General features: G+C 40.3%; 1 protein-coding gene across 1 annotated transcript; it reads right to left on the bottom strand.

Moving 5' to 3' along the window:
- Nucleotides 1-2,720: 2,720 nt before the first annotated feature.
- Nucleotides 2,721-22,986, bottom strand: MAN1B1 (mannosidase alpha class 1B member 1). The gene is made up of 13 exons (XM_026073337.1): nt 22,789-22,986; nt 20,016-20,124; nt 19,276-19,412; nt 18,148-18,308; nt 16,286-16,395; nt 14,126-14,311; nt 11,709-11,857; nt 10,871-11,059; nt 9,694-9,884; nt 8,510-8,630; nt 5,394-5,591; nt 5,014-5,145; nt 2,721-3,956 (listed from the first exon to the last, which is right to left on the bottom strand). Exons 1-13 carry the CDS (start codon nt 22,915-22,917, stop codon nt 3,753-3,755), a joined length of 2,016 nt encoding a protein of 671 aa, XP_025929122.1. The 5' UTR covers nt 22,918-22,986; the 3' UTR covers nt 2,721-3,752.
- Nucleotides 22,987-25,261: the final 2,275 nt, after the last annotated feature.

Here is a 25,261-nt window from a genome sequence, read left to right on the forward strand (position 1 = left end):
TAGAGCTAACCTGTCATGTCATGCTGAAAATTGAGTGTGGCACTGGAAATAAGGAGCTGCTTTGCCTGCAGGATTATTTCTGGGAGAGCACAGCTGAAGCAAATAACTATAGTTTTAAAGCACAGGAAAAAAGCACAGCACTGTTTAATATGAGATGCAAAAACATGTCCTGTCCACAATCCCTCATCACTGCAGTATCATACTGAAATAGAATCGGAAACAAAGCTGGTTTTCTACCTAGTATTTAAAGGAGTTAACACAGCTGTATTTGAGCTTAGCAAGATTTTCAGCATTACATGCTAACAGACACTCATGTGAAACGTGGAGGGGCCCCCATAAGCACCTTGAAAAACTCCCAGTTTCCAAGACTGGTAGCAAGGCTGCAGTTCAAGTGGTTAGATTAGAGGTTAGATGCTTAGATGTGCTTCCATCCATCTCCCTAATTAACTTTGAGCAGAAAGGTATGTATTTTTTCCTTCTGAGCTCTGACAAACTCCAGAGTGTGAGGTTTCCAAGCTCTACAGCTGTGTGGTACTCTATGGCTGTGATCATACCTGTTTCTGAGTGAAAGCATAAATGAACAGTGTAGCTGGGTGTTTTGTTTTTTTTTTTTTAAATTAGGCAAGGCACTCAAGCTCTTGGAGAGAAACCAAGGCAGCTCCCTGTGCAAAAGGACAGGATCAATGGATGAAGACATGGCCTTTCCACAACATTCAATGATATAAGCATCAGAAGCGTGCCAATATGTTGAAATATCGAGATGGATTATACACCCTGCAGTTAAGGCTTTGCTTCAAAGAACCACAGAGTGCCTGAAAGAAAACTTTCCAGAGATGTGCAAAGGTTCTGTTAGGCTGGTGGGAGATGCACACTGGAATCGAGATAGGCCATGAATTTCACAGGCTAATCTGACACAACATAATGTGTTAAGGAAGTAAAAATATATTAACAATTAAAGTGACTTTGCAGAAGAACAGGAAGAATCAAGTGAGCTTTTATCAGATTATTTAGGTTCTTGGCATTTCACATGTGATGCAGGAGTCTGAAACAATCATTTCTTATCAACACTAAGCAGAGTTGAACAATAATAATTTCAAATTTAAAAGATGGGGACAATAAAGCTGCATTTTGCAAAGAGAATTCAGTTTCCTAGGATGAATTAGGTAGAGAAAAAAAATCAGCCAGACCAGCAGGCTCTGGTAAAAGACAAAGATTGCGTTTGGAAAGTGAAGATTTATTCTTCCCTTTTACTCATTCTGAGATGGATTAATTTCACATCTTTTTACTCTCAAGCCAAGCATGAGACAAAAGGGAGTTATAACACAGACTCCACAGTGCTATTTGTAGAGCTGACTAATTTTTAAGACTAACACAGGACTTCAACAGTAGAAGATTTTTGGCGAGCACTTTTAAATGTATTCCATATGCTAAGAATTCTCTTTATTCCCGTTTAGTAGGGCTGTCATATAGGTGAAACACCACCACACTCTGGAATTCATGTAGCCCATAGCAAAATCAGCAATTAGGGGTTCAGTACTAGCTTCAATCGAAGGCACAAGGCCAAAGCAGCAAAAGTGAGCAGAGGCTAGGCAGTCTCACCGAGTTGGTTTTTTTGTTTTCTCTCTGAACCCCCAATAACCTCTCGTTTTAACCCATCAGCTTTTAGCCAAAACTCAGCTCCACAATAACCCATACCTGCTCCACAAACAGAGTTAAGAAAACACTGAAGGTATTTCCTCCTACATTTCAATGGCATTTTCCTTCTTTAGTGTTTTCGTTGACATAACAGAAGCCTTAGTAACAAATCAGTTGTTCAGGCTATGACTACTAGATTCCACTGCACGCTTAAGTGAGAAACTTCAGCTATTTCTAAGTTACTTGTGGTGTTTGAACTGAAGGAACACTAACACTCTGCAAAACCCAGGGTCCCTTTGATGACAAAGAATGGTAAATTTAAGTAATGTGTAAAAATTCTCAATTTCCATAAGCCATCATTAGTAAACGGAATGACAAATATTCTTTAAGAAACTTAAATAGTGGTCCAAAGGGTAACTTCTGACTCCAGCAAATAGGATTGATCAGCACAAAACAAATAAAGATGTAGCTTACTTAACAAAACAAAGGTTACAGATACTGTAAAATACATACAACCCCCACACCTACTGGAAAATTAACTGTTATAGTCAGATTTATATTATTTCTGTTTCATAGCCCCAGATTTACAGGGGACTGTACTTCATTCTCATTGCCATGCACCTGCATATAACTTCCCACGGCTCCCAATAACATGAGGGGGAAGGACATTTTGATGAGAATAACCTCTTTCAAAATATGAAAAAGCACATTTTTGAGAACTTATTTCTGAATACAGAACTGTTCAAGTAGCTACAAAACCAAAAGGAAAAGTACTTTAGAAAGCTAATTTCAAAATTTATGGTTTAAAACCTATTTGCACATGTAAAAATGAAAGACCCCAGGGCTCTGGTAAGATTCTTTTATAAACAAACATGTGGTCTGCTTTCCCTTCAAGCAACTAAACAGACTTCAGTAAATCTACTGGGACTGGGAACTGTCGTAATATATTTACACTGTCTGCTTTTAATATTACTGATGAAAATACTTCCACCCAAGGTAGTGCTAAGAAAAAATAAGAAGAATTGCAAATTTCTCCTCAGTCCAAAAAAAAAAAAAAAAAAAAAAAAAAAATTTTCCCCAAAAAAAAAAAAAAAAGCATGAATTTTGCTGTACAATTGTAAGCCTGTTTTGAGCCAGCAAACACCTTAATATGCAAGATTTGGACAGGAAGGAATGGAAGGAGGTTGAGCTGGAACTATACCTAATGTGCTCACAAGCTTTCCCAGTGCCCAACCTCACAAAGCAGCTTTCAGTCAGAATACCTGAGTCTAACTGATGCAAATAATATATAAAACACATGTGTAGTTTCACTTGTTTCACATTGTCGCCTGCATTCCTGCAGATAAGTTAAAAAAACTGCAATACCTCTACAAAATTATATACCACTTTGAGCCAAACCAGCAGCAAATTTTCTACTTAACTTTCCATCATTCATTTCAGCCACAGCTTGAACAGATTGTTCAAAGTGCTCTAGAAAATTAAGATACTGTACAACATGTGCTTTGCTGCAACTTTCTTCCGCTAGTGTAATGCAGCATGGCTCAACAGTCTGGAATGAGATCTGAGTATCAGTAACAACACTGATACCTTCGCTTTTACCTGGGACAATGGTACAGTTCATTGGTTATTCCACTTACCATCTGAAACACTACAGGTTCTTACAAAGGAATGGTGCCATAAACCAAGTGTTTCAGGATGTCCAGAATAAACCAGATATCTTTAGGTTTATTCCTTCTCTTCAGCGACAATCCTGTGCTGTAAGACAGCTTGCTGCATTCCTGATATTTAATTATCATTTAGTAAGACTGACAAGCGAGTTCCGGCTCACCAGAGCCCAGTGAATGTCATGGTCCACATTACAATTATTCTCTTGACCTAATCATCAATACCAGGCAAAGCAGCTTAGTATGGCATGGTTTGTCCACCCCCAAACTAAAGCACAGGGGTTAGATTTAAGACTTACGAAACTTCTCTAAACCAGAGATGCTTTCCCAAAGGTTTTGTTCGTTTGTTTTAAACCAAGAAAGGTGCAAATAGAGCATCTCTCTTCAAACCCTGAAAAGTAAAGCGAGTTGAAGATAAAAATGCCACCACTGGAAGGTCTACTGACACCAAGTCTATGCCGGCATCCAAATTGGGAGTGGATGAGCTTCCGTGTTAAATACATATTTGTCAAGGTTGATTAAGTCTATGTCATCTGAAAACAGCAAAAACATGTATTTGAGTGTTTCCCCAAGGAAGAAGCTCTCCATCTTATCTCGTGGCTCTGGGTTACTGGGATTCTGGACGTTGTTAATGGAAGTATAACCGCCCGTAGGAACCTGTGTAAAGAAGCAGAAAATTTGTATATTTCTATAACCTAAAAGAAATTATTTTCTCCAAGAGTATCTGAATGTTAATTAAGAAGTGAAAGTAAGTACTAAGAAGCAGAATTACTTAATCTACTAAGTACTTAATTTTCATTTATATATAAAACTTCAGATATGAGGAAAAAAAAAAAAAAAAAAAAAAAAAAAATTAAAAAAAAAAAAAAAAAAAAAAAAAAAAACACAGTACACTTTAAAACACATTACCACACAAACCACTAGAATAAAATGAAGCAAGATGTCCATTTATGCTTAATGTAAAAGAAGCATCACAAAGAACATCCCACAGAAATTTCTGGAGAAATGTATAGGAAGCAAATATTGTAATTTCTACATTAGAGTTAGTCACAGTACCACATCTATTCTTTTAAGAACAGATCACGGATATTTAATGACCACTAGCATCTGGACCACACTTTTACAGCACATCAGAGGGATCTCTCCATGATCACTGTACTCAGAATGAAGAAAAAAAACCCCAACATAATTAAATAAGAAAACCACCACACCCTCTAGGCCTATTGAAGCGTTAATGCTATTTTGTGGCAGGTTTTTTGTTTTTTGGTGATCGATGCTGTTTTTCCTGCTCTGGAGGGATAAGGATGAAAAACAGAAGAGACTTCTGCTGTCGTTGCCAAAAAAAAATTTTATTGCCTTCAAAGTGTTCTATCAATCCAGCCAGACCCCTCTCAACTTCTGAATTCTAAAAAGATTACAGCAGAGATTTTAATAGCTAGCAAGACGACATAGAGACACTTTGATAGTCTGTATAGAGTGTCTTCATTTTACTTTTTATCCATGTAATAGAAGTTCTTTCCCTTAATGTACTAAGTATTTAGTGTGGCATAAACTTTAAGGCACTGCATGAACTGAATTTTTTTGGTTCTTAAGAATCTCCCCACAGGATATTTGATGACTCTTGAAAGACAGTAAGTTTCAGAAGTTCTTGGGTGAGACAGAGAGAGAGAAGATACAGTCCTGGAAAAATGAGGTCTTTATAGGCTGACCTTACCCGTGTATACTTATTGAAGTTTTGCAAGATTTCCCAGCCCCAGTCTTGGTATTTCTTATCTCCAGTGAATCTGTACATATAGAAAAGGCTTTCCACAGTTTCTGGTCGCAGCAAGTTATGCCTGTCTGCAGGCTGCGAGGGGGGGGGGGGAGAGAAAAGCCAAGAGTAATTCAGATAGGGAGTTTCCTCCAACACACACGCAGGGAGAAAGATAGTGTTATAAGACTGGTACTTCCCATCTCCATATACCCCAAATGATTCTAAATATATAATACATAATAAATGCTTCTAGATACATTACAGTGGTCATTAAGAAAATTTTTTTCATCAAACAACATCAAATTTTATCAAATTATAGTTCTGGTCAACTAGCTGTTCACCTTGATTTCCACATCTTTGTGGCCCTTTTGTGCATGAAGATTGAAGTGTACGATCTCTGGACTCAGGCCTGTCTCTACTTGCACATACATCTGGTAACAGGTTTCTATCAAGGCTTCAGCCAATTTCATATGATCAGCAGTCAATCCATTGTGAGCTCCCAGTGCCAAAGTACCAGGCAAAAAGCAAACCAAGTGATCCTGCAAGATAAGACAACTCTTACTGGAGAAAAATAAACAAATCAACTGAAGTAAAATGAATGCTATAATATTAGAACACAGATCATGTCTCTTTACATTTCAGGTACCAACATCTCCAGGGTAAATTTTTAAGAAACTGATGTAATGCAGGCAGCATTATTACAGGGACTTCACAAATTTGGAAAAGGTACAAGACTCTGCTTGCTTTTTTATAATTATGACAAATTATTGAAAGTAAGAAAGGTTTGAGGTAGGGGGAAGAGAGAGTCTTTTGGTTTACCAAAAGAGTTCTTTTAATAACACTTCATGGAAAAAAATCATCTCCAGGTTTCTCAATACAGGCAACTAAGTCAGGGACAAACTGGTCATCATCCGAACTTAAAAATTAAAAAGGGAAGACAAATACCATTGCAAAACTAGTCTGTAAAAAGAAAATAAATTTGAGACAGCATTTAAAACAGATCCTAGCAGATTTCAAAGATTGACTGGTCTCAGAAAAATGTCTGTGATGATAGTAAGATATTTAGTGATCCGGAGTACTTAAGCCATGACACCCAGAACAAACAGAAAGGAAAATGATAGGGAAAGTTAAAATAACCCTGTGACATAAGAAATATATTTCTCAAGCGTCAATATTTTAAAACAAAAACTGAGGCGAGACCATGGGGAGATTGGAGCTAACCACTGAAAATGAAGGGGAAAGGGAAGAGGTCCACTGAAGGAGATTTACAGTAATGCTAAGATGATTGTTTCAGAGAGTAATGAAAGACAGACAGTATTTGGAGAGAGAAAACAGCTTTTATTTCATCCACTGATACAACTGAAAAACAATGACAAGCTTTCAAGTCTATTTCTGCCTGAAAGCTTGCCCCTTTCTTGCAACTTGTTTGGGATAATAAAAAGCTATTACCCCTTCATCTACAGGGCGTCAAAGCTCCAGCAGTACTGTTCTTGTATAGGGTCTGCGATACAGCTGGCTCCCATTCTTACCACCAGCTCTCCGAGAATTATTCTCTTCTAGCTGGGTGCCAAAACCAGCAGACACCTTGAGCAAAACATCTTTGGCTCTCACGTATCACAGGAAAGAAGTATTTGAGGATGATATGGTGCACGGTATTCATGCTTGCTATCCCAACACAAAGCAGCAGCAATGAAAGGACTACAGGGACATTTCTTTCTTAGCTTTTACACGCTATAGTAAACAATGTATTCAAAGGACATGGGGAACAGTATTACCACAAGAACTGTGCGATACTTGTAAACAACCAAGATGAATTTAGTCACATTTCCACGAAGAATTCAACTAAGTCAGTTCATGAACACATCTGAGAAGAGCATTATATAAAATGCCAAAAATTCAACTCCACTTAAATTCAGTTTGCAATACAAGATTGATTGTCCTCTTTCAGGGGCCAACCCACCACTGGTTTTATGAATGTAAGAATTATGCATTAGTGTCACATAGAGAATTTTAAATAATTTTTACCATTCAAAATGAAAGCTCAGCTCTCATTACTCAAAAATATAGTGAAAAAGCTCCAGTGCACAAACAGCACCTGAGTTAACCTCTTAACACCCCATCCAATCCTACAGGAAATGGTTGAGGGTGGTGAGAATCAACATAAACATACTAGACTAACATCCTTCACTTTTCCAGTCAGCCAGGGATGACTCTGGCTCCCTGGGACAAAAGCAAGCATATTCACTCATGCAGAAACCTACAGCCAAGCCAATGAATTCTGAATGAATTCAATCTTGTCAGATTTTGAGGTGGGGGAGCCCCCTCTAACCAAAACCCAGACTCTGGTCTCACTATTAGCAGGCTGGGAGAGGCTTTGGGAAATTCAGATGCAAGAAGCACATGCTGAAGAACAGAACTGAACATCTGGTAAACAAAAAAATCCAGAAACCAGATAAGTCAAAGAATTCACTGAAGTTCAGTGCAGGATTTGAAAAAAGTATGTGCAAGTTTACACATACGTATGTTAATAATACATCACTTATCTTACAAAAAAAAAAAAAAAAAAAAAAAAAAAAAATACTTTCACTTGCCTAAGATCTTTAACTGGAAAAAAAAAAAAAAAATCCTAAAGTGCATTAAAAAAAAAAAAAAATCCTAAAGTGCATTCTAAAGAGAATGACTACAAAGATTAAGACCAGGGAGTTAAGCTCAAAAGTTTTCCTACAGCCAACAGCATGGTATTTCATTCACTAACCCTAAATGCAGGAAAATAATTAAATGTCCTGAATGGACACTACCATCCAAAGTTCTCTGATTTTTACACCCAGTACACAATATTAGACCACCTGCTCTTTTGAAGGTAAATCTGAGAAGCCAGGTGTGAAAGCAACCACATATTTTTGATTTATGGAAAACACAAATAATAAATAAAATAGTCACTGCTTCATCATTTTCAGATACAGCAATTGTATGACTAAAGGGGGGAAAACAAAAACAAAAACACCAACCCCAGCACCAAAAAGTTCACTCCTGCAGGAACATAAACGGAATTTCTAGAGTGACCCAGAGAAGGAAACATAAGCCAAAGAGAAGGCCCCTGTTCTGCACAAGTGACCACTATCTTGCAAACTAGTTACTCAGTACTGCCATTATACTGGTTATAGTCCTGGTTTCCTGGTATAGTTCCTGACTACACCAACCCACAGACCTGCAGTAATCCTCCTCCCCGACATACACTTCAGTTTCTCCTTGGTACACCGCATGTATGTGCAATCTCAAAAGCTGTTGTTACTGGTATTCCAGCAGCACAGCAAAGCCCTTGATTCCCATGCCCAGAGAACATATCTTTGCTCAGCAAGTGACAGCCCAACAGCTGTCAAGGGTCATATTAGGGGTGGGTGTGGGGAGTGTCTTTTTCTTTTTTATTTATTTTAAATAATGCAGGTGTGCTTCTTACCATCTTGGCACTGAAATGGCCATGAGCAAGCTCTCCTACAAAGGTAAGCTTCTTAGGCTGTGATCTCTGAAGAAGATGCTTTTTCACTCCTTCTATGGCTCTCACATAGTCTTCCAAGAGTCTGTGAATTAACATCATTCCCAGTTAGCTCAAATACACACATTCAGAATAGGTTTCACCATGGCTGATGTTCAACGCAACCCTTTAGAAGACCATTCTTTCAGTCTGAAGAATGATATTCAATTAAATACAAAAACTGACAAAAACTCAAAGTCACCATCAACTGGGAATTAATTATAGGTACCATGCAAATCTTGTGGTGTGAGAAAACCCTGTTGAATAAGTCCTTTTGATGTTGACAAAAAGCCATGATTCATAGTACCAGAGACAATGGTTCTCAGTTTACAGTCATAGTCCAGCATGGAAAAAGCAGTGATGCAAACTTGCTTTGTAGAGATGCATCTGCTGATATAATGAAAAGCCTCACAGAGGCATGTTGACTCTCCATATGCATTAAACCCCTCAGCAGGAAAAAGTTCAACAGAATTAGCAAATAGGGATGAAAACTGGTTGGGTTTCTTTTTGTCTTGTTTTGAAGGACACCTTCCTTTCCCACTACAAGACATTTCTAATTCCTCTGATCCTTCCAAACACTCCCTTCTAGTTTTCCAGCACATTTAAGAGAAACAGAACAGATCTAAAGCGAAGTTTGCATAGATATCAAACTTAAGACTTTTCTTTCTTCTAACAGAAGCAAAAGGACCACTCTCCCACCTCAACCATCTAGTAGGATTCACCTTTCCCCAATCACCCCTTAGAGGGTGGGGAAGGGTGGAATTAAGACACCATTGGTGAAACAAAGTATCACTGGTATTTCCGAGGCAGTGTATGCATGTTCCACATCTACAGCAAGGACTTAATTCTCTTCTCCTGTCTGCAACCCTCCTCACACCTGACGCACTGAAGAAGAGAAGCTTTCTGAGAAGTTTTCAGAATAAGCTCTGTGCTCTTGCATCAAATTACCACAGATTCTTTTTTTTACCTAGCTTGCTGTTAAAAACTCAGTGATATCTTTAGTGGACTGTTGGGTACATAGCTTATTATTCTTTAAGCAGCAAACTACAACAGAAAGTTTTCTAGCTTGCACCATTCTCACACTAATATGAAAAGTGTAAAGAACTTACTCATTTTCTTTTTTCCCACCCTGAATCCACTGCTTAAGCAAATATTCGTAGTAGCTGTCAGCTCTGGCTCCCAGAGTATAGACACCCAGGTGAGTGAACTGCCCGCTGTTGGTGTTTATGAACATAGGCACTAGTCCATCATTTTTCCCTGAGAGGGTGTGAACATGCTTCATCACCTCATCTACAGCTTTCTACAAGGAAAAAGAAAAAAAGAGCGAATGTAAATTACATATATAATTGATACACAAAACTGACTAATAACTTCAGGCCAACAACAAATCTTTAACTATTCTTCCTCAGATTAGTATGAGGGATATCAAGTTCAGCTCATACAATATATTAAATACAGGATTTCAAACTTTCTGACTCTCAAAGATACAATGTTCCGGGTACATTTAAGTGCTCCGAGATATTTGTAACCATTTCCTCCCCTCACACAAAGCTCATCTATATTCTTCAGTAAGTGCTGTAAGTCTACTCTAAAGCCAGTACTATGACATGGGACAATCATCTTTATTTACTGATATTTGCAAACTGGGAATACAGCTAAAAATAACAACTCCAGGAACCATGCTGTAGTTACAGTTTCTTTAAATAATTTCACCTCTTTTGATCATGAGCCGTGGATATAGTTTAAAACAACAAAGAAAACACTGTTAAATGAAAAGGACAGTGGAAATTATTCTTGTTCTCTGGATTTACTCTTGTTTCAACTAACTTCCCCTTATAACGGAACCTTCTATAAGGCTCAATCTAGTGATTTCACATTTTAGTTAAGTTCCTTGGAGGGTTCAGGGAGAGCAACACCATGGTTTTATTCTTAGCATTTACAAAAGGGCATCCAGAAACCTCACACAGATTTCTAACATTAAGCAAGGCACAGTTTAATAGCCCTTGTTTAGCTTAGTATTTTTTCAAAACCTGAAAACCTAATATCAAATTTTATTAGGCTTGATATATCTGATAACCTAGTATCAAAATTATTAAAAATTATTCACCTACACTATTACCTTTTGTTATTTAAGAAAAGAATTGGAATGATTTTTTTCTATTCCTTTCTTCATCTAGAGCTTCACAACTCAAGAAACATCACTGAAAGTTCACACAGACCATGTGCATTAAGGGTGGTACCATAGACCAGTGGGGGGAAGGGGAGCTTTGACTGGTTCTCCCCTACCTGGAATTTCTCATCTCCGGTGAGACGAGAGAGCTCCCTAAACTCCAGCTGAATGCTGGTCACCTCTGCCACAGTGCTGTCAGATGTCCACCGAGGTGGATGTGCAGTGCCTCGGCCAATGTTGACGTCGGAGTAAGGTACCTTGGAGGGTGTGTTGAATGCTGGCATAAGCCTGCTCCCAATGTCTTTCTAAAGAAAATCCAAGAGCACAGGACAGAAAAATATCTTTACATTTTTTTTCAGCAAGCAGGCAGAGGAAAAAAAAAAACAACAACAAAAAAAAGAGGACAGCAGCTTAGTTTTAGACTGTGCAAGGAAGTGAAAAATTAAAAAGGATCATGGACACATTCACAGTAATGACTACAGAGCTTCCACTTTGCTCCCAGTATTGTATGCCTTAGTTGATTCTGCAAGCCCTATACCACATGATTTAATTCTGAAATCATTGAATCTGCACCTAGATGAGCACTAATTTAAGGACGTGGCTGATAGCTGTTAAGATGCATGGAAAAGGTGAAAAAGACAACTATTACTCTTTTCCAGCTCTTTATTTTCTCTTTTCCTTCATAAACTTTCTCATTAGGGTCAGCCCATTCTTAACAAAAAACAGGCATATCTATAAGTATGCCTAATAAAACATAGCAGGGCTCTGATGTTACTCAGGCAGCAAACAAAAGCACAGGCTAAGAAGATTAACAATAAATACTCTCCCATTGTTTTAAAGATGAAACACAGACGAAGAAAATGGTAACATTTAACTTTCTGATAAATCTTCCCTCATCTTTGCCCAATATAAGATACATATTCCACTTTCGATTGTAAGACTCTAATCACTCACTGCTTTTTCCAGGAAGAGGCTATCTCCAGAGAGATGGTAGGTGCTCAGCAAGCCCCCCAGGATACGAATAGTGCTCTCAAAGAGGTTCACATCCACATTTTTATCAAATACTAAATTGTCTGCTACCCATTTTCGTGCTTCTTCAAACTCTGAAAAATATAAAAGGAGGATCAATGATGAACTTCCAGCGTACCCCAACAACCAGACTAGAGACATTACTATCCCACATGTCCAAGGTATTTGCTCATATCTATATAAGAGATCATAATTTTAAGCAGAAAAATAAGATGAAGAGCACATGCAGGAAAAATTCTTATTTAGTGTGCAACACAGATGTATACAGAGAGAAACACCCAGCAAAATAACAAGTTCCTAATAGTTTTAATAAATAAATAATTCTCTATTAAAATCGTCCAGACATGGAGCTCTTTCAAGCCCATCCATTTGATTGGACAGATAATCAGTTACACTTCCACAAAAGCCTTTAGACCTTTAAAATTAAGTCTTTTTAAACCAAAGCTGTTATCTGTCAACGTAACAGATGACATTTTCAATTAACAGCCATTAATGCCTCCAGTGTAGCAGTGTCCTGGGGAGCATGCCTCCTGCTTCAGCACTTAACCCGTAACATCCCCAGGCAAAGACACATGGTGTCTAAGACAGTCTGCAGTTTTTTCCTCCAAATAAAGAAAAGGTTCTTTAATGCACAACTAATTCAAAAAAGAACGGAACGAAAGACACTTTGGATTTGACAGCAAGCTGTTCAGCAGCATCTCTCAGTGATTGCTTTTTCACAGGCTCTGGTGGGTTAGTGGATGCCTCTATCACCAAGGGCTAAGCTACTACAAACCATTTCACGCCCGCCAGAGAGAAAAGCCTGCTTGCAAGCAGTCACAGAAGAACAACCTGCTCCCCAGAAATGCAAGGTATTGCACAGGAGACTAACTTTCAGTGAAAGGATGCCTCTGCATCCTCAGAAGGGAAAAACTGCAACTCCCATGTACCAAGTTTTACGAATAAAATCTGAGATAGCTTATCCTGAATTGAACAAACTGTTTTAACTACACCAGTCAGGAAAATTTATGCAGCTTTGTAAATTCTGGGTTTTCTTGGATGTTGGGTAAATATGATAAGTCTACTGAGACAAACCACAGAAGAAAATGTGTTGTTAGACATTATCACTATCTAGCAATGTGATACAATAGAAAAATATAAGATCCTCTTCCACAAGAGTTTTAGCATGCATCAGCTTGTAAGAAAGATTGGCAACCTCAAACAGAACTTTCATTTATATAGCATCTGTTATTCAGAAGAAACCCCACGAGCTTTCTAAAGCAATCAGTAAAAGGAGAGCTGCTACAAAATATGAAAGAGCCTTCAACCAGCATCCATTTTCAATACATCTAAATCACTAATAATTTATTTTAAAAGCTCTATGCAGTTCACATTTATTAAAAAAAAGCAGCACCCTGTCAACTTGATGACACTTCAAGACAGCCTGCTCAAGCCTAGAGCTGGTGACTCATGCTATGGAATTTGTTTGATTCAATATTTTACATGAACACAAACTTCAAAGGTAGAAAAGAAAGAAGTGGGAAAAACTTCTACTGTTCATTGTGTCCTTACTTGCAGCTCTGATCTTCCTGTCTCGACAGAAAAAAAAAAAATGCATCCTTTCTAAAACTATACTAAGGGGACTGTCTACCAAGGTTAAACAGACCCAGTTCCAGAAATTTTTAAGCACTGCTTTAAAAAAAAAAAAGGGGGGGGGGGAACAAAAACCTCTTGAAAACTAATTAAGCAAGTTTCCTGCAATAGAATTGCAGAATTTTTGGCTTAGTTTTTAAAATCTGTTTGAAAGTCTTCTGAAAACAGTCACTTCCAGAATGAACTGTGAAAAAATACTCATGGTACAGTAGTTCAGGTAGGAAGTATTGAACACTCCCCTTCTCCCTTCACTGACTCCTTAGAGAAACTAATCTCTTAAATCTAGATAGTGAATATTGTTATTAGGTGTCAAAACGAAAGTAGGAGAGTGCAGGCTAATGACAAGGCTGATGGGTAGAAAGCCTATGGTGGCGGTATAATGCCACAAAGATAACGCCAGGGATTTAGTACAGAAACAAACTCAGGTGGCCTACTAATCCATTCCTCAATTTCTAGCAGAAATATCCACAGTTATATGTAATTTGTTCGTGGCTCAAATTCTTATCCAAGAGCAAAAGTATCCTTGAATATGTTTGGGGTTTTTTTATATACATATTTACCTTCATAGGAAAACTAAATTCATCACCAACACATAATCAGTGTTCTCTTCAAAGAAGTCTGAACATACTGCCTGAATAGATAATAAGGAATTATTTTAGAGAGAGAGAAGGGGAAAAAAAAAAAAAAAAGAGAAGGAAAAAAAAAATTACCTTCTTTTAAGCCTAAAATCCACATGGTATCCAAAGCATCGATTAAAGTAAGCCCAAGTCCAAACCACTCACTGTAAGATTTGGACAAAGGCTTCAGTTCATCATGTCCCCAGGCAAAATCCTTATATCCTTTCCAGGCATGGCGGAATGCTTCGATCACAGCCATCTGACGTTCATTTATGGGCACTACAAAAGGAAAAACAGCACCTGGCTCAAGACTTCTGCAGTGGAGTTATACAGCCATTACAAATATCACTTTGCTGAATTCTACCTCAAATCGAGATTCCCCCNTATTCTTTTTCAGTACAGCCTTTTCTCCATGGAATAAGCAGTCAGTATTTCTAGTCAGCAGTTCAGCCAAGTGGAAACAGAGATTTCTCCCTGACAAAAATGTAATTTCTCCAAACACAACATTAAAATGATCATGTGTATAATTGCTAGATGAGATCATTAAAGCTCAAATACCTGAAAGCCAGGAAATACCAGAATTAAGATTACCTAATCAACTGTAATTCAGCTGTTGTATACATATGCTTAAAAGTATAGTCCTCAGCTAATTTAGTACATATTTTTTCTTCATCTTCCATGCCTTATTCATTCCTTTCTGCTAAATTAAGTCAGCTCCACAAAATGATTTCTCATGAACTTTTCATTCAAAAAGAAAGGAAAAATTTGACATTTTCTATCTTGGGCAAAGCCATGTCTTTTTCCATTGTTCTACTACCCAGAATGGTTGAAATTTATGTTTGTGATTTACTATAAAAATTGAGCCTGTGTTACATATTCAGCATGAAAATTGTCAACTCCATTAGCTGAAGTTTAGCAAAATTATAAGCTAATAAAGAAAGAATTTTAGAGTGGAAGACATCAAGCAGTAAAACTAACCCCATTTATATTTAGCTAACACAAGCCAAATACATCACATTGTATTATTCTAGCGTCTGGGTTTATCATACCAGAACTTCCTCACATGAACCTGGAAAGCAGAACGACAGGTTCCACAAGGACAGCAACTGTAAAAACGACTTCTGCAGCTTCCTGGTGAGCCTTAAAAATAGTTCAACTTAATTCAAGAAGAGAGCTCCTTTTGTTCTGCGATCCAGGGAAAGTAAAACCACTGCTGGAAAAGGAAACCATCCTGTTCAAGCCCTCTCTCTTTAAACTGTTCTTTCCTGTAGAAGAGATGGGCATGTTTGCCTCTTCCCAGAGGACAGATTTCAAAGATTTGGTACTAAAATTTATTTTCAGTGCCACTCTAATTGTTTAAGGAAAGCAAAAAAGTGGGCAAGATGACCCAAATGGAGCGTATGCCCTCCATAAACAGAGAAAGAAAAAATATATATATACACAGCGCACATGTTCAGTGCTCATTCTTCTGGTTTCTCTTTTATGGGTTGAAAAGATACCAGTGGGGGAAAGCATACAAAATTCACAAGACAAGCGATGAAACTGAGGGCAGATATACAATCCCCTAAACATGAAGAAGTTATCTTCTGGAAAAGCAACAGAGAAGGCCCAAATCAAAAGGCTCTCTAGCTTGGGATCACCTTGCTTCAAAATCTCAGAGGAAACAATGCTGCTGCAAAAATATGCAGCATGAGGGAATATGCACATAAGTTTTCATATAAGTAAACAAACCCCTTCGCAGCTATGGTCCTGATAACAAAATGAAAGAGGACACATTTTATGCAGCACCTGAGGACACCCAACACTTTTCAGAAGCAGACATGCTCACTCTAGGAGAGGAGAGAGGTAGCAGTGAGCTGCACGAAACAGGAAGTATAGGATGCATTCTGTAACCTTCAAAGTCACATCAGATAAATTACACTTAGGCATCAGAATATTCCTTATTCAATACTGAGAACTGGGACTGCAACTCAACCAAAATTCTGAAGAAGATTAACAAGCATGTAGGCTGTCATGGCAGAATAAGGACACTGAACGGCTTTGATGTTCTAGGTAAATAATCTCTTCCTATACAACTATTCCTTCCTATGCCCTTCTCCCATCAGATTTTTTTTTCCATGAATTGAAAAAAGAAAAAAAATTAAAAAAGGGCATGGCGGGGGGCGCTGGGGGGTGGGGGGGAGGAGAAGAAATTGTACAACTTCAACCATGAAAGTCAACAGAGATAAAGGTATCTTTAACCATGCTACTTACCTGGTTCTTTCTGGCCTTCAGCTTCCATAGATGAAGTTTTTTCTGGTTCCTTTATTTTAGCAGAAGGAGGTTCAGTGCTTTGGTCAGGTTCTATCACTGCTCCTCTCCAGCTGTAAGATACAAGGAATTGAAATTAATACTTAATTTGATTACAGAAAATTGTGCAAGTGAACGAGATTTATCTGTGTATTTCCTATTTTTCACTACATTTGATGAAACAGGAGTTGATTTTGTATCAAGGATCAAAAAAACTGTGTTGCTCACTAGCTAATTGTTTAGTTCAAAGAAAAAGTCATTTGCACCAGAGAAATTTTACTGAATTAAAAAATGTCTTATAGCTCTTGGAATTTTATTAAATATCTTGGCAATAGAATTTAACAAAGACATTTTAATACATATGGAAACATCTGAGATTGCTGCATTTGAAGTATTTTGTTTCATTTCAGAACTGTAATGTTCAGAGGAGCCACTAACAATAAATTAGCACCGTACAAATGAACATCATTAAGAACTCATGAACAAGCACGAAAGAGTAGCCACTTAAAGTACTTGCTTTACTATCAAGGGATTCACAAGCCTCTCCTACCAACACAGAAGCATAAAACAATTGAAAGAAGTTTTATTAAGAATCTTTTAAAGGAAAAGTCTTTCAGAATAGACCTCAGGTCCTGCCAGGTTCATGTCAAGATCAAACAATCTTGACCATGCTTAATAAATAAATACGTTAACTTTGAGTTCATGATACACCTGCTAATGGACCTTGGCTTATGGAACCTTTAAAGTACATACTGTTTACAGTTAGCATACCTTACGACTTGCATAAATCCAATCATTTCTTTTTCTTACTTTCACTCTTAAAATTTGTAACAAGTCTTTGCTATGCTATAACTGCTTTCCTAAGTTCTCCTAATTGTTACTACTGGTTTAAGTCTACCAGCAATAGCATCAGTGAAGGAACAGGAACAATAGTCCCGAAGTCATTCTGAGAGCGTTCAGATAATTCTAACAGCCAAAATGCTGATGCAAGCACAATTCTGACGCTATGATCAGTTGAGCTGTGTCAGTGCTGAAAAGGACACAAACGTATTCAGAAAATGAAGCCTAGCACTCTCACATCTTAAGCATCTCTGCTGAACTTCTAGTCATCTTTTCTATATCAATGTTACATCCCTTCAGTCATTCCCAAATTAAAAGACTCCCATCAGTAATATCTTAGAGAATTATATCTTTGTATCAATATAATCAAAGCACCATAGGTCCCTTGATAAAGCAATTATTTTATCTACATAAAAGTGCTTTGAACGGTATGACTAATCCCCTTTCAAGAAACAAGTAAGCATATCTTATACAGTTACATCTACAAAGCTACAGCTTCTGCCAGTTTCACTTGAGCTTACTTTATTTACTGCCACCATATTCCTAACCAAAATTGTGATATTGGTATAATTTTCAAGTCTGGGTCAGGGCAAAGCCACCTGTGACAGTATTATTATACTGATACTGGTATGTTCACATCTTCCACAAAACAAGTGGAAACACAGACTGAAAATTCTCCATGGTACTAACAGTGTATAAATGCATTAGAAACACAAACAGTCTAGCAGGGCTCCAAATCCTCCCTGGAGTTCTACAATACAAATAATAAAAATAGAAAAGCTGCACATTTGCCCAAATTAAATAAATCAACCTAGCAATGTCAAGAGCTGTCAGGCAAGAGTGAAGAACAAACATACATAAAGGAAAAAAAACAAAACAAAACAGTTAACAAAAAGGCCTTACAAATTTTTGCTGCAACGTCCAATGGATGCTGAGAAGACAGCAACAAAATGAGAAAAGCTGTAACTTGCTGGAAATATTTCTACCTGATAACAGATTTCTCTGTTTTCTCTTCTTTATCAGCCTGGACTGGTTCTTCCACAACCTTGCTGGTATCACGTTGGGTCTTTAGCCTCATGTCCCTGCGTGGTGGCTTGATCTGAAGATTAGGAGGACCACGTCGGACATGAGGCACCTTTGGCTGCTTCTGAGAAAATAAAGGAGAAAAACAAAATCAAGATGTGCTTGGTATTTGCAGAGTTCATATATCCAAATTCATAATTCAAAGCATCCCAATGTTACATATAACCTCAAAAAATCTTATTTTGATATCATCCTAGCACACAAATTCTTCCTTGAATGGAAGGTATGCTGAAGACCTTGCCTGATTTTTTTTTTTTTTAACTTGGTAAAACTACCCAGTCGTTAAATCTAAACTGATAAGTTATCTTTAATTCACACTACTTCTACCAGATATAAAATTACCATAAGGCATTGTCAAAGGAGTGCAAAGATATTTGATTTCATTTTACTAGGTACAGTAAATTTTTATTAGAATTAGCAAGAATTCAGTGCGACATTGATTGTATCCTATGTCTCATATTCAACCATGCACACTATTTAGGCTCCTTGCAACTGCAAGACTGACATCTGGAGCACTCTACAGCCCTAAAAATCCAAACAAATTACAGAATTACAGCAGGAAAGCGAAGCCTCAAGTAACAGGTCAACATGACCTAAAATTCTTCGCTCCTAGGCATATCAGTGATTAAGAAAAAGCATACTGAACACTTAACACTACTAACAAAACAAGAGCATATATTACATATAAGGATTTCTGCTATACCCGCTTCCACCCAGCACCTCCTAAATGCTTACACTAACCAGCAGCATTCCTGTTAAAGAAATGGCTATCTCCTTCAGATAGAATAAGAGAATTCCCAGGAACCACACACACAGTCCCTTTTCTTTAGATTCGGTCTGCATACAAGTTAAAGCCAACACATATTATACCATAACCAAAGCTCTTCCTGAGAGGATATCATTCCTTCCAGAGAAAATTGCTACTGCAGGCCATAATTTCTTTTTCCATGACAACTGCTGGAACCAAGCACTACTTGCAGCTTTCACAAATTCTTTGGCAGCTTTATAAAACTCATTTCATCTTATGGTACCTGAGGTGAAAGCTCTGGGTAATCTCCAAGGTTGACATCTGCTTTCTGAGGTGCTGGTAAAACAGCTGGATTTGCCAACTTCAGCCCAGGAACTTCTGGTTCTATTCTCTGATCGTCCAATGATTTGTTTGTTAGACCTAGACACACAAAAGCGCTTAGTACAGGGAATTGACAATTTAGACTCCTGCTAGAAATTTATGATAGTCAACTGCATTCACATACTATTTGCACCTCTAAAAAGTGTTTCCATTTAAGAAACGTTTCTGAATAAACACTGCTTGTTAGATACAAATTATCTTTTAGTATTAAGATTTCCATACTATAAAAGGAGGCTGCTGAAAAGAGCATGTTTTTTCTTTTAGCTTTTCAATTCAGGCAGCAAGATAACACTAAAGGTAAATGTGCCTTTGTATTTTAGAAAAGCTTGGAACTTATCTTCAGTGTGTACATTTGGGTTACCAATATGTACATACAAACGTAATCAAAAAACGCTCATGGTCTCCAAACCTTAATCAACAAAATGTTGCTGCTAGTCAAAACAAAGAACTAAAAGGCATATTAAAAGCATTTCTGAGTAAGCATACCCATTGAAACACATCACATAAAATTATTTAACACCTGCACTTCAATGGATGCACCCAGTCATTGTCAATACAAACTAAAATTAGTTAGGAAAACTAAAACAAGCTCTTAAATATACCGCCACATTCAGGTAATTCTGAGCCACACAGGGCACGTACTTTTCCAAGGCTCTCCCATGTTTGTATATGAAATGACTCCGCAGACTGCCAAGAAGGCAAACAGGAAGAGAATTACACTCCGCTGTAGTCGAGACAGCTGCTTCCATTTCTTTGAGAAAGAAAATAAATAACAAGAAGAATATTTAGCATGACATTAGAGAGCCCACTCAGTCAAAAATAAACTCCTATCAGTTCATTCAGAGCAAGGCATACAAAACTGATTAAGTTTAATTTTACCCTCTGTTTCTGACTGCAGAAGTCCATTGCTTATTTTCTTTGATGATAGAACAGAAATATAACATGCCAGCATACAGCACAGTAGGCTCAGAGAAACATCAGAGCCACTTGCTGCAAGAACCTTAGAGACTGCCAAGTGCCGAGACTCCCAGAGAGCATCATCTAGAACATAGTGATTTTCATCACAACCTTTTGCTGGCTGACCTGTGCATCTGCCCAGATGTAAATCTCGAAATGAGCCATGACACTCTTCTGTTCTGGTTACCAAGGCATTACGAAAGAGAAATGCAAAGTAAGAAACAAAAGAAATGGCGGGAAAACTAAAAATGATATCGCAGCAAAGAAGAAAGTTTCAAAATAAAGCTAAGCACTGATAATTAGACAAGAAATTTTAGGCATTGTACCTCTGACAAATAACCTTTGTGAAAATATCATCCAAATTAGGGCCTGCCACCACAAATATAGTCACCAACCCGCAGCAATGTGAAAATGAAGTAAACCAACAGCTTAATGAACAAGAACACAACATTCACAAGATTAGTATTGGGCAAAAACATGTTTTTCAAATTGAAGCAAGTATTTACAACAAAACCACTATAAGTCAGACATCAAATGCTACATTAGCCTAACAGAGAAGCTTTTCCCATTTATAGGGGGAGCAATTGGAGTCTTTAATGCTTACTATTTTAAATCACTATTTAGTAAATTACTCTTTTGTTAGTTTTCTAACAGTGCTATCCAAGCGCACCGGAGTAGCAGTTTGGTTCTAAAGACTTGCTTTGGCATACGGCAAGGGAGGTTTCAGTGTCGAAGCTACACTTGGGAACATTCTGCAGTTTCCTACATCCTGCTATACCCCATAGTACTTCCTATAGTTCTCACCTTCTTAGTAAGAACCATAGATTGCAAATATTTCAATGAGGAAATGTCAGTGCATTCACACTGCAAAGCCCCACAATGTACATTTGTGCATTGTTACCACTGATGGCACAGTGATCCTGTGCACTCTGCCTTATGCACACAGCAAAATGCTGATTCTGCTCATTCACCTTTGACTCTATCCGCACTGCCAACTGTACCATGACCTCCCAATTTCAGAAGGATGCTTGCAAAGAGAGGAGCTCCCTGCTTACTCAGGGCAGAAAAGTCATTAACTCTATGCTTTATTCCTACCCATCCCAAGATCACAAGAATACGTCCCCAGGAGTCCATTCACCAGCATCTTAGTTTTTTGGCTGATAAAGAATAAAGACAAAAGAAGGTTGAAGTGTCTTGTACCCTGCAACCACATTTCCTTAAACTGTAGGTAAGACAGGAGCTGCAGCCCTATGTCCCTAAAGAGATTCTTTATACTCTTAATCTGACCACATGGCCGTTCCTCTCCCCCTTTTTGCAAAAGGGTGCAAGGTCACCTCCTCCCCTGGAGTCACACTTTTCAACCCTATCTCTCTAGCCCAAGACAATCATCCCCGTTCAAGCTTCCTGACCACTCCCTACCCCCAAGCAGAAAATAAGATGGCTTCCACACTGCCCTGCCAGCAACCCCCATCCGATGCTCAACTTTCCCACAGAAAGTGGAACCGCTCCCTTTACTTTTCCAGGGGACAGGACAAGGTTCCTCCTCCAAGTCCCAAAACAGGGAGCAAAGATACCAAATCCAAATCTCATCTCTCACCTCCACTCCTGTCCAGGGAGTGCAGTCCCCCCATCAAATCACCTTCTCACCTAAAGGGCTGTAAAGGGTTGGATTCCTTCTCGAAGCACGCACCCTATTCTCGCCCCACCTTTGCCCACAAAAACGGATGAGGACACAACCTAGAGCACCCCCCCAACCAGCCTGCAGCCCACCAATCCCAGCCAGCTGGGGACCAATGGAAACATTATCCCATGCCTGCCACCCCAACACTGCTCTTCTCAGAGCCCCCGACATGGGTCATGCCCGACAGTCTGGGGGCACCCCCATTGCCAGGTGTCCACAGCCCGGCAGCACCCCTGCTCCACAGCTTGGGGAGAGTCAAACCGTCGGGTACCCACAGCCGGATGTGCATCCCCCACAGCGAGGGGCACACTGCCACACAGCCCAGGAACAACCCCATCAACGGGTGCAACTCCCCAATGGCCCAGGGAACCCCCCCCCGACAGCTCAGAAGGGGAACCCACTGCCAGGTCCCAAAGCCCAGGACCCCCTAGCACACAATCCAGGGGCACCCTCATTGCCTGGGGCTCCCCTCACCCTGCCCGCGGGCACCATCCGTTGCCGGATCCCTATAGACCAGGGCTCCCCCCCAGACAGCTAGCAGCACCCCATGGCCGGGGACCCCTCACCGCCGGGGACCCCCTCGCAGCCAGCGGCAGCCCACGGCCGGGGACCCCTCACCGCCGGGGACCCCCTCGCAGCCAGCAGCACCGCATGGCCGGGGACCCCCTCGCAGCCCTAGACCCCCCCTCCCCCACAGCCAGCGGCACCCCACGGCCGCGGCTCCGGGGCCCCGCAGCCCTCCAGCCCGGGCCGCCCTCCCAGCCCGGCCGTCCTCACCCGCCAGCAGGAGCGCCGCCTCCAGGCCTTGCTGTTGTTGTAGCCACCAGCCCCCACCGCCTCTTCAGGGCTGAGGGTCACCGAGATGAAGTCCCGTCTCGGCGGCGAGGCGGCGGCGGCCGAGTACATGGCGGCGGCCTCAGGGGCCCCAGCCCGCCCCGCACTCCTCTCCGAGGCGCCCGCCGCCCCGCGCGCCCGCCGCCATTATCCTGCAGCCTCCCGGCCACAGAGCGGGGGGCAGAGTAGCCGCTTCCGGGTGCCGCTCTAGCCCGAGCACACGGCCTCGGCTCTATGGCGGCCTTAGCAACGGCCTGCTGCTGCCGTACCCTAGCAACGCCGGGCCTAGCCGCAGGTTGAGCCGTTATGGTCTCGCGGTGCCCGCCCGCATCCCGTCCCCTCGCCCCAGCGCTCAAAGCCGGAAAGGGGAGCAAGCACCAGCATAAAACCTCTCAGCAGCCTTTACCTGCATTGCCCCCGGGCCAGAGCTCTGGCCTCCCCCACTCGAGATGGCAAGTACAGAAGGGGAATGGTGGCATGAGCCCCCGTGACAGGTCTAAACACCCTTCCGTGGCTCACAGCACGGACAGGTGGGGGGAGAGGGAGAAATGGCTGCCCCCAGCTAACATGGGTTTGCAATCTTGATTGTGGACCTGGCTTGCCTACAATGCATTGTTCTCCCCCATTACAGGGCAAGGAAGCACCACCTGCAGCTTCTCATCTCCTCACACATGCGCTGGTACCATTGAGACCCTCAGGGCCAGCTCATAACTCACAAAATTGCCAGTGACCAAAAGCCATGATACGCTGATCCTGCTGCAACCCAGCAGAGGATGCAAAGGAGGGATGGCAATTTTGCTGATCCTGCTGCAACCCAGCAGAGGATGCAAAGGAGGGATGGCAATTTCAGCAGGGGGTTGTCCTGAGTGGCTGAGATTTGTTAGGAAAACTACTGCCAGCGCTAGCAATAGCCAACCAACCCGCGCCACTTGCCTCTGAAGACAAGCCAGGCAGCCAATGAGTACATCTGGGTGAGCAGGTTATTTTCTGCTGCACACATTAGCAACATCACTTTCATCTTTCATTTTATACAACACTGCCAGTCATCCTGATGCAAGCACATTTTGGACAGTGTCAGTGGAGCTTCAGGGCTGTGAGAATTTCTTTCACTCTCCCCTTACTGGGCCCAACTTTCTAGGTGCTCTCCCCATGTAGCCAGACCCTGTCTAATAAGGACTTTAGCCACCATGGTAGAAAATGGGAAGTGATGCTGGGATCCCTCTCTTTTCCTCCATGTCATCCTCCTAGTCCCAGAAATATTAAGATTGGCACGAATGAAACATAAACGGAAATGTGCACGTTTGAGGTCATCATAGGAAAAAGCAGAACAAGGATTAAAAGAAGTGCCTGTGCTGATAATAAAGATCACCATTCCCATTAATCAAGTTCAGGAACATGTTGTTTCCATCAAGCCTGGAGAGCCTGCACTCTGGTGAGGACACAGCACAAATCACGCAGCAGAAGACCCCATGCTCTGACAACAGGAAGACAGCAACAAGACTGCAGCATGTCACATACACCATGCCTTCTCCTGCTAGCCCAGCAGGAAGGTGACTACCACAAAGGAACATCCAGTAACAACTGTTGACTCTTAAATGATAAAGAAAACCTGTCTGTCGTTATCACCAATCAAGAAGAACCCCAGAGACATGATGTGGACTTGGCAGCCAGCATCCTTTGTCCTCTGTATCATGCCCAAACAGTCCTGGTCAGACAACTTGAGAAAATGGGCCCTGATGCCTGTGAGCATGTGGGTGTGAGAGTGCAGGAATGGTGTCTATGAGAAAATGAGTGTGAGTGGGTGAAAGTCAACTTAAGCAGTTTTGTAAATTAAAAAAACAAAAAACAAAAAAACAAACAAACTTACCCTTCTACTATCTGGCACTGAGTTTTGTTACACAAATTTCCTACAGCAGGATCCACTTATCCCACACAGTTTCTTCCCTCGCCTCCTTCTCTCCACAGACCTAGAGGCCTTCAGGAACCCCACATGCAAATAGTTCTGCTCTGCATCTTCACTAGGGAGCAGGAGGAACATTATCAGTGGGTGCAGAGCAGCAGAGAACAGCACTATTTGGTATTGTATGCATTTAGAGCCACAATATGATTGTCATTTTGTAATATATGTTGCTATCTCAGATTCCTTCTGTATCAGGTTCAAAGTCCAATAGGAAAAAGAAAATACTGGTGCAGCCATGGACTATTGCTTTAGAGTAGAGCATTATGGTCATGCTGGCACTAAATTCACCTTCAGCTGTACATAACAATGTGTTTAATATACATCATCTGAGCCTATAAATGGAGAATCCACCTTGCACTAGATTTCCAGATAAAACTGAAAACTGGGAGGGTTGGGCATTTCATGATTAAAAAAACTAAACACGCAAACAAAAATGTTGGTAGGTACAAAAACTCT

Source organism: Apteryx rowi, unplaced genomic scaffold, assembly GCF_003343035.1.
Source record: "Apteryx rowi isolate R43461 unplaced genomic scaffold, aptRow1 scaffold_367, whole genome shotgun sequence".
NCBI lineage: Eukaryota > Metazoa > Chordata > Aves > Apterygiformes > Apterygidae > Apteryx > Apteryx rowi.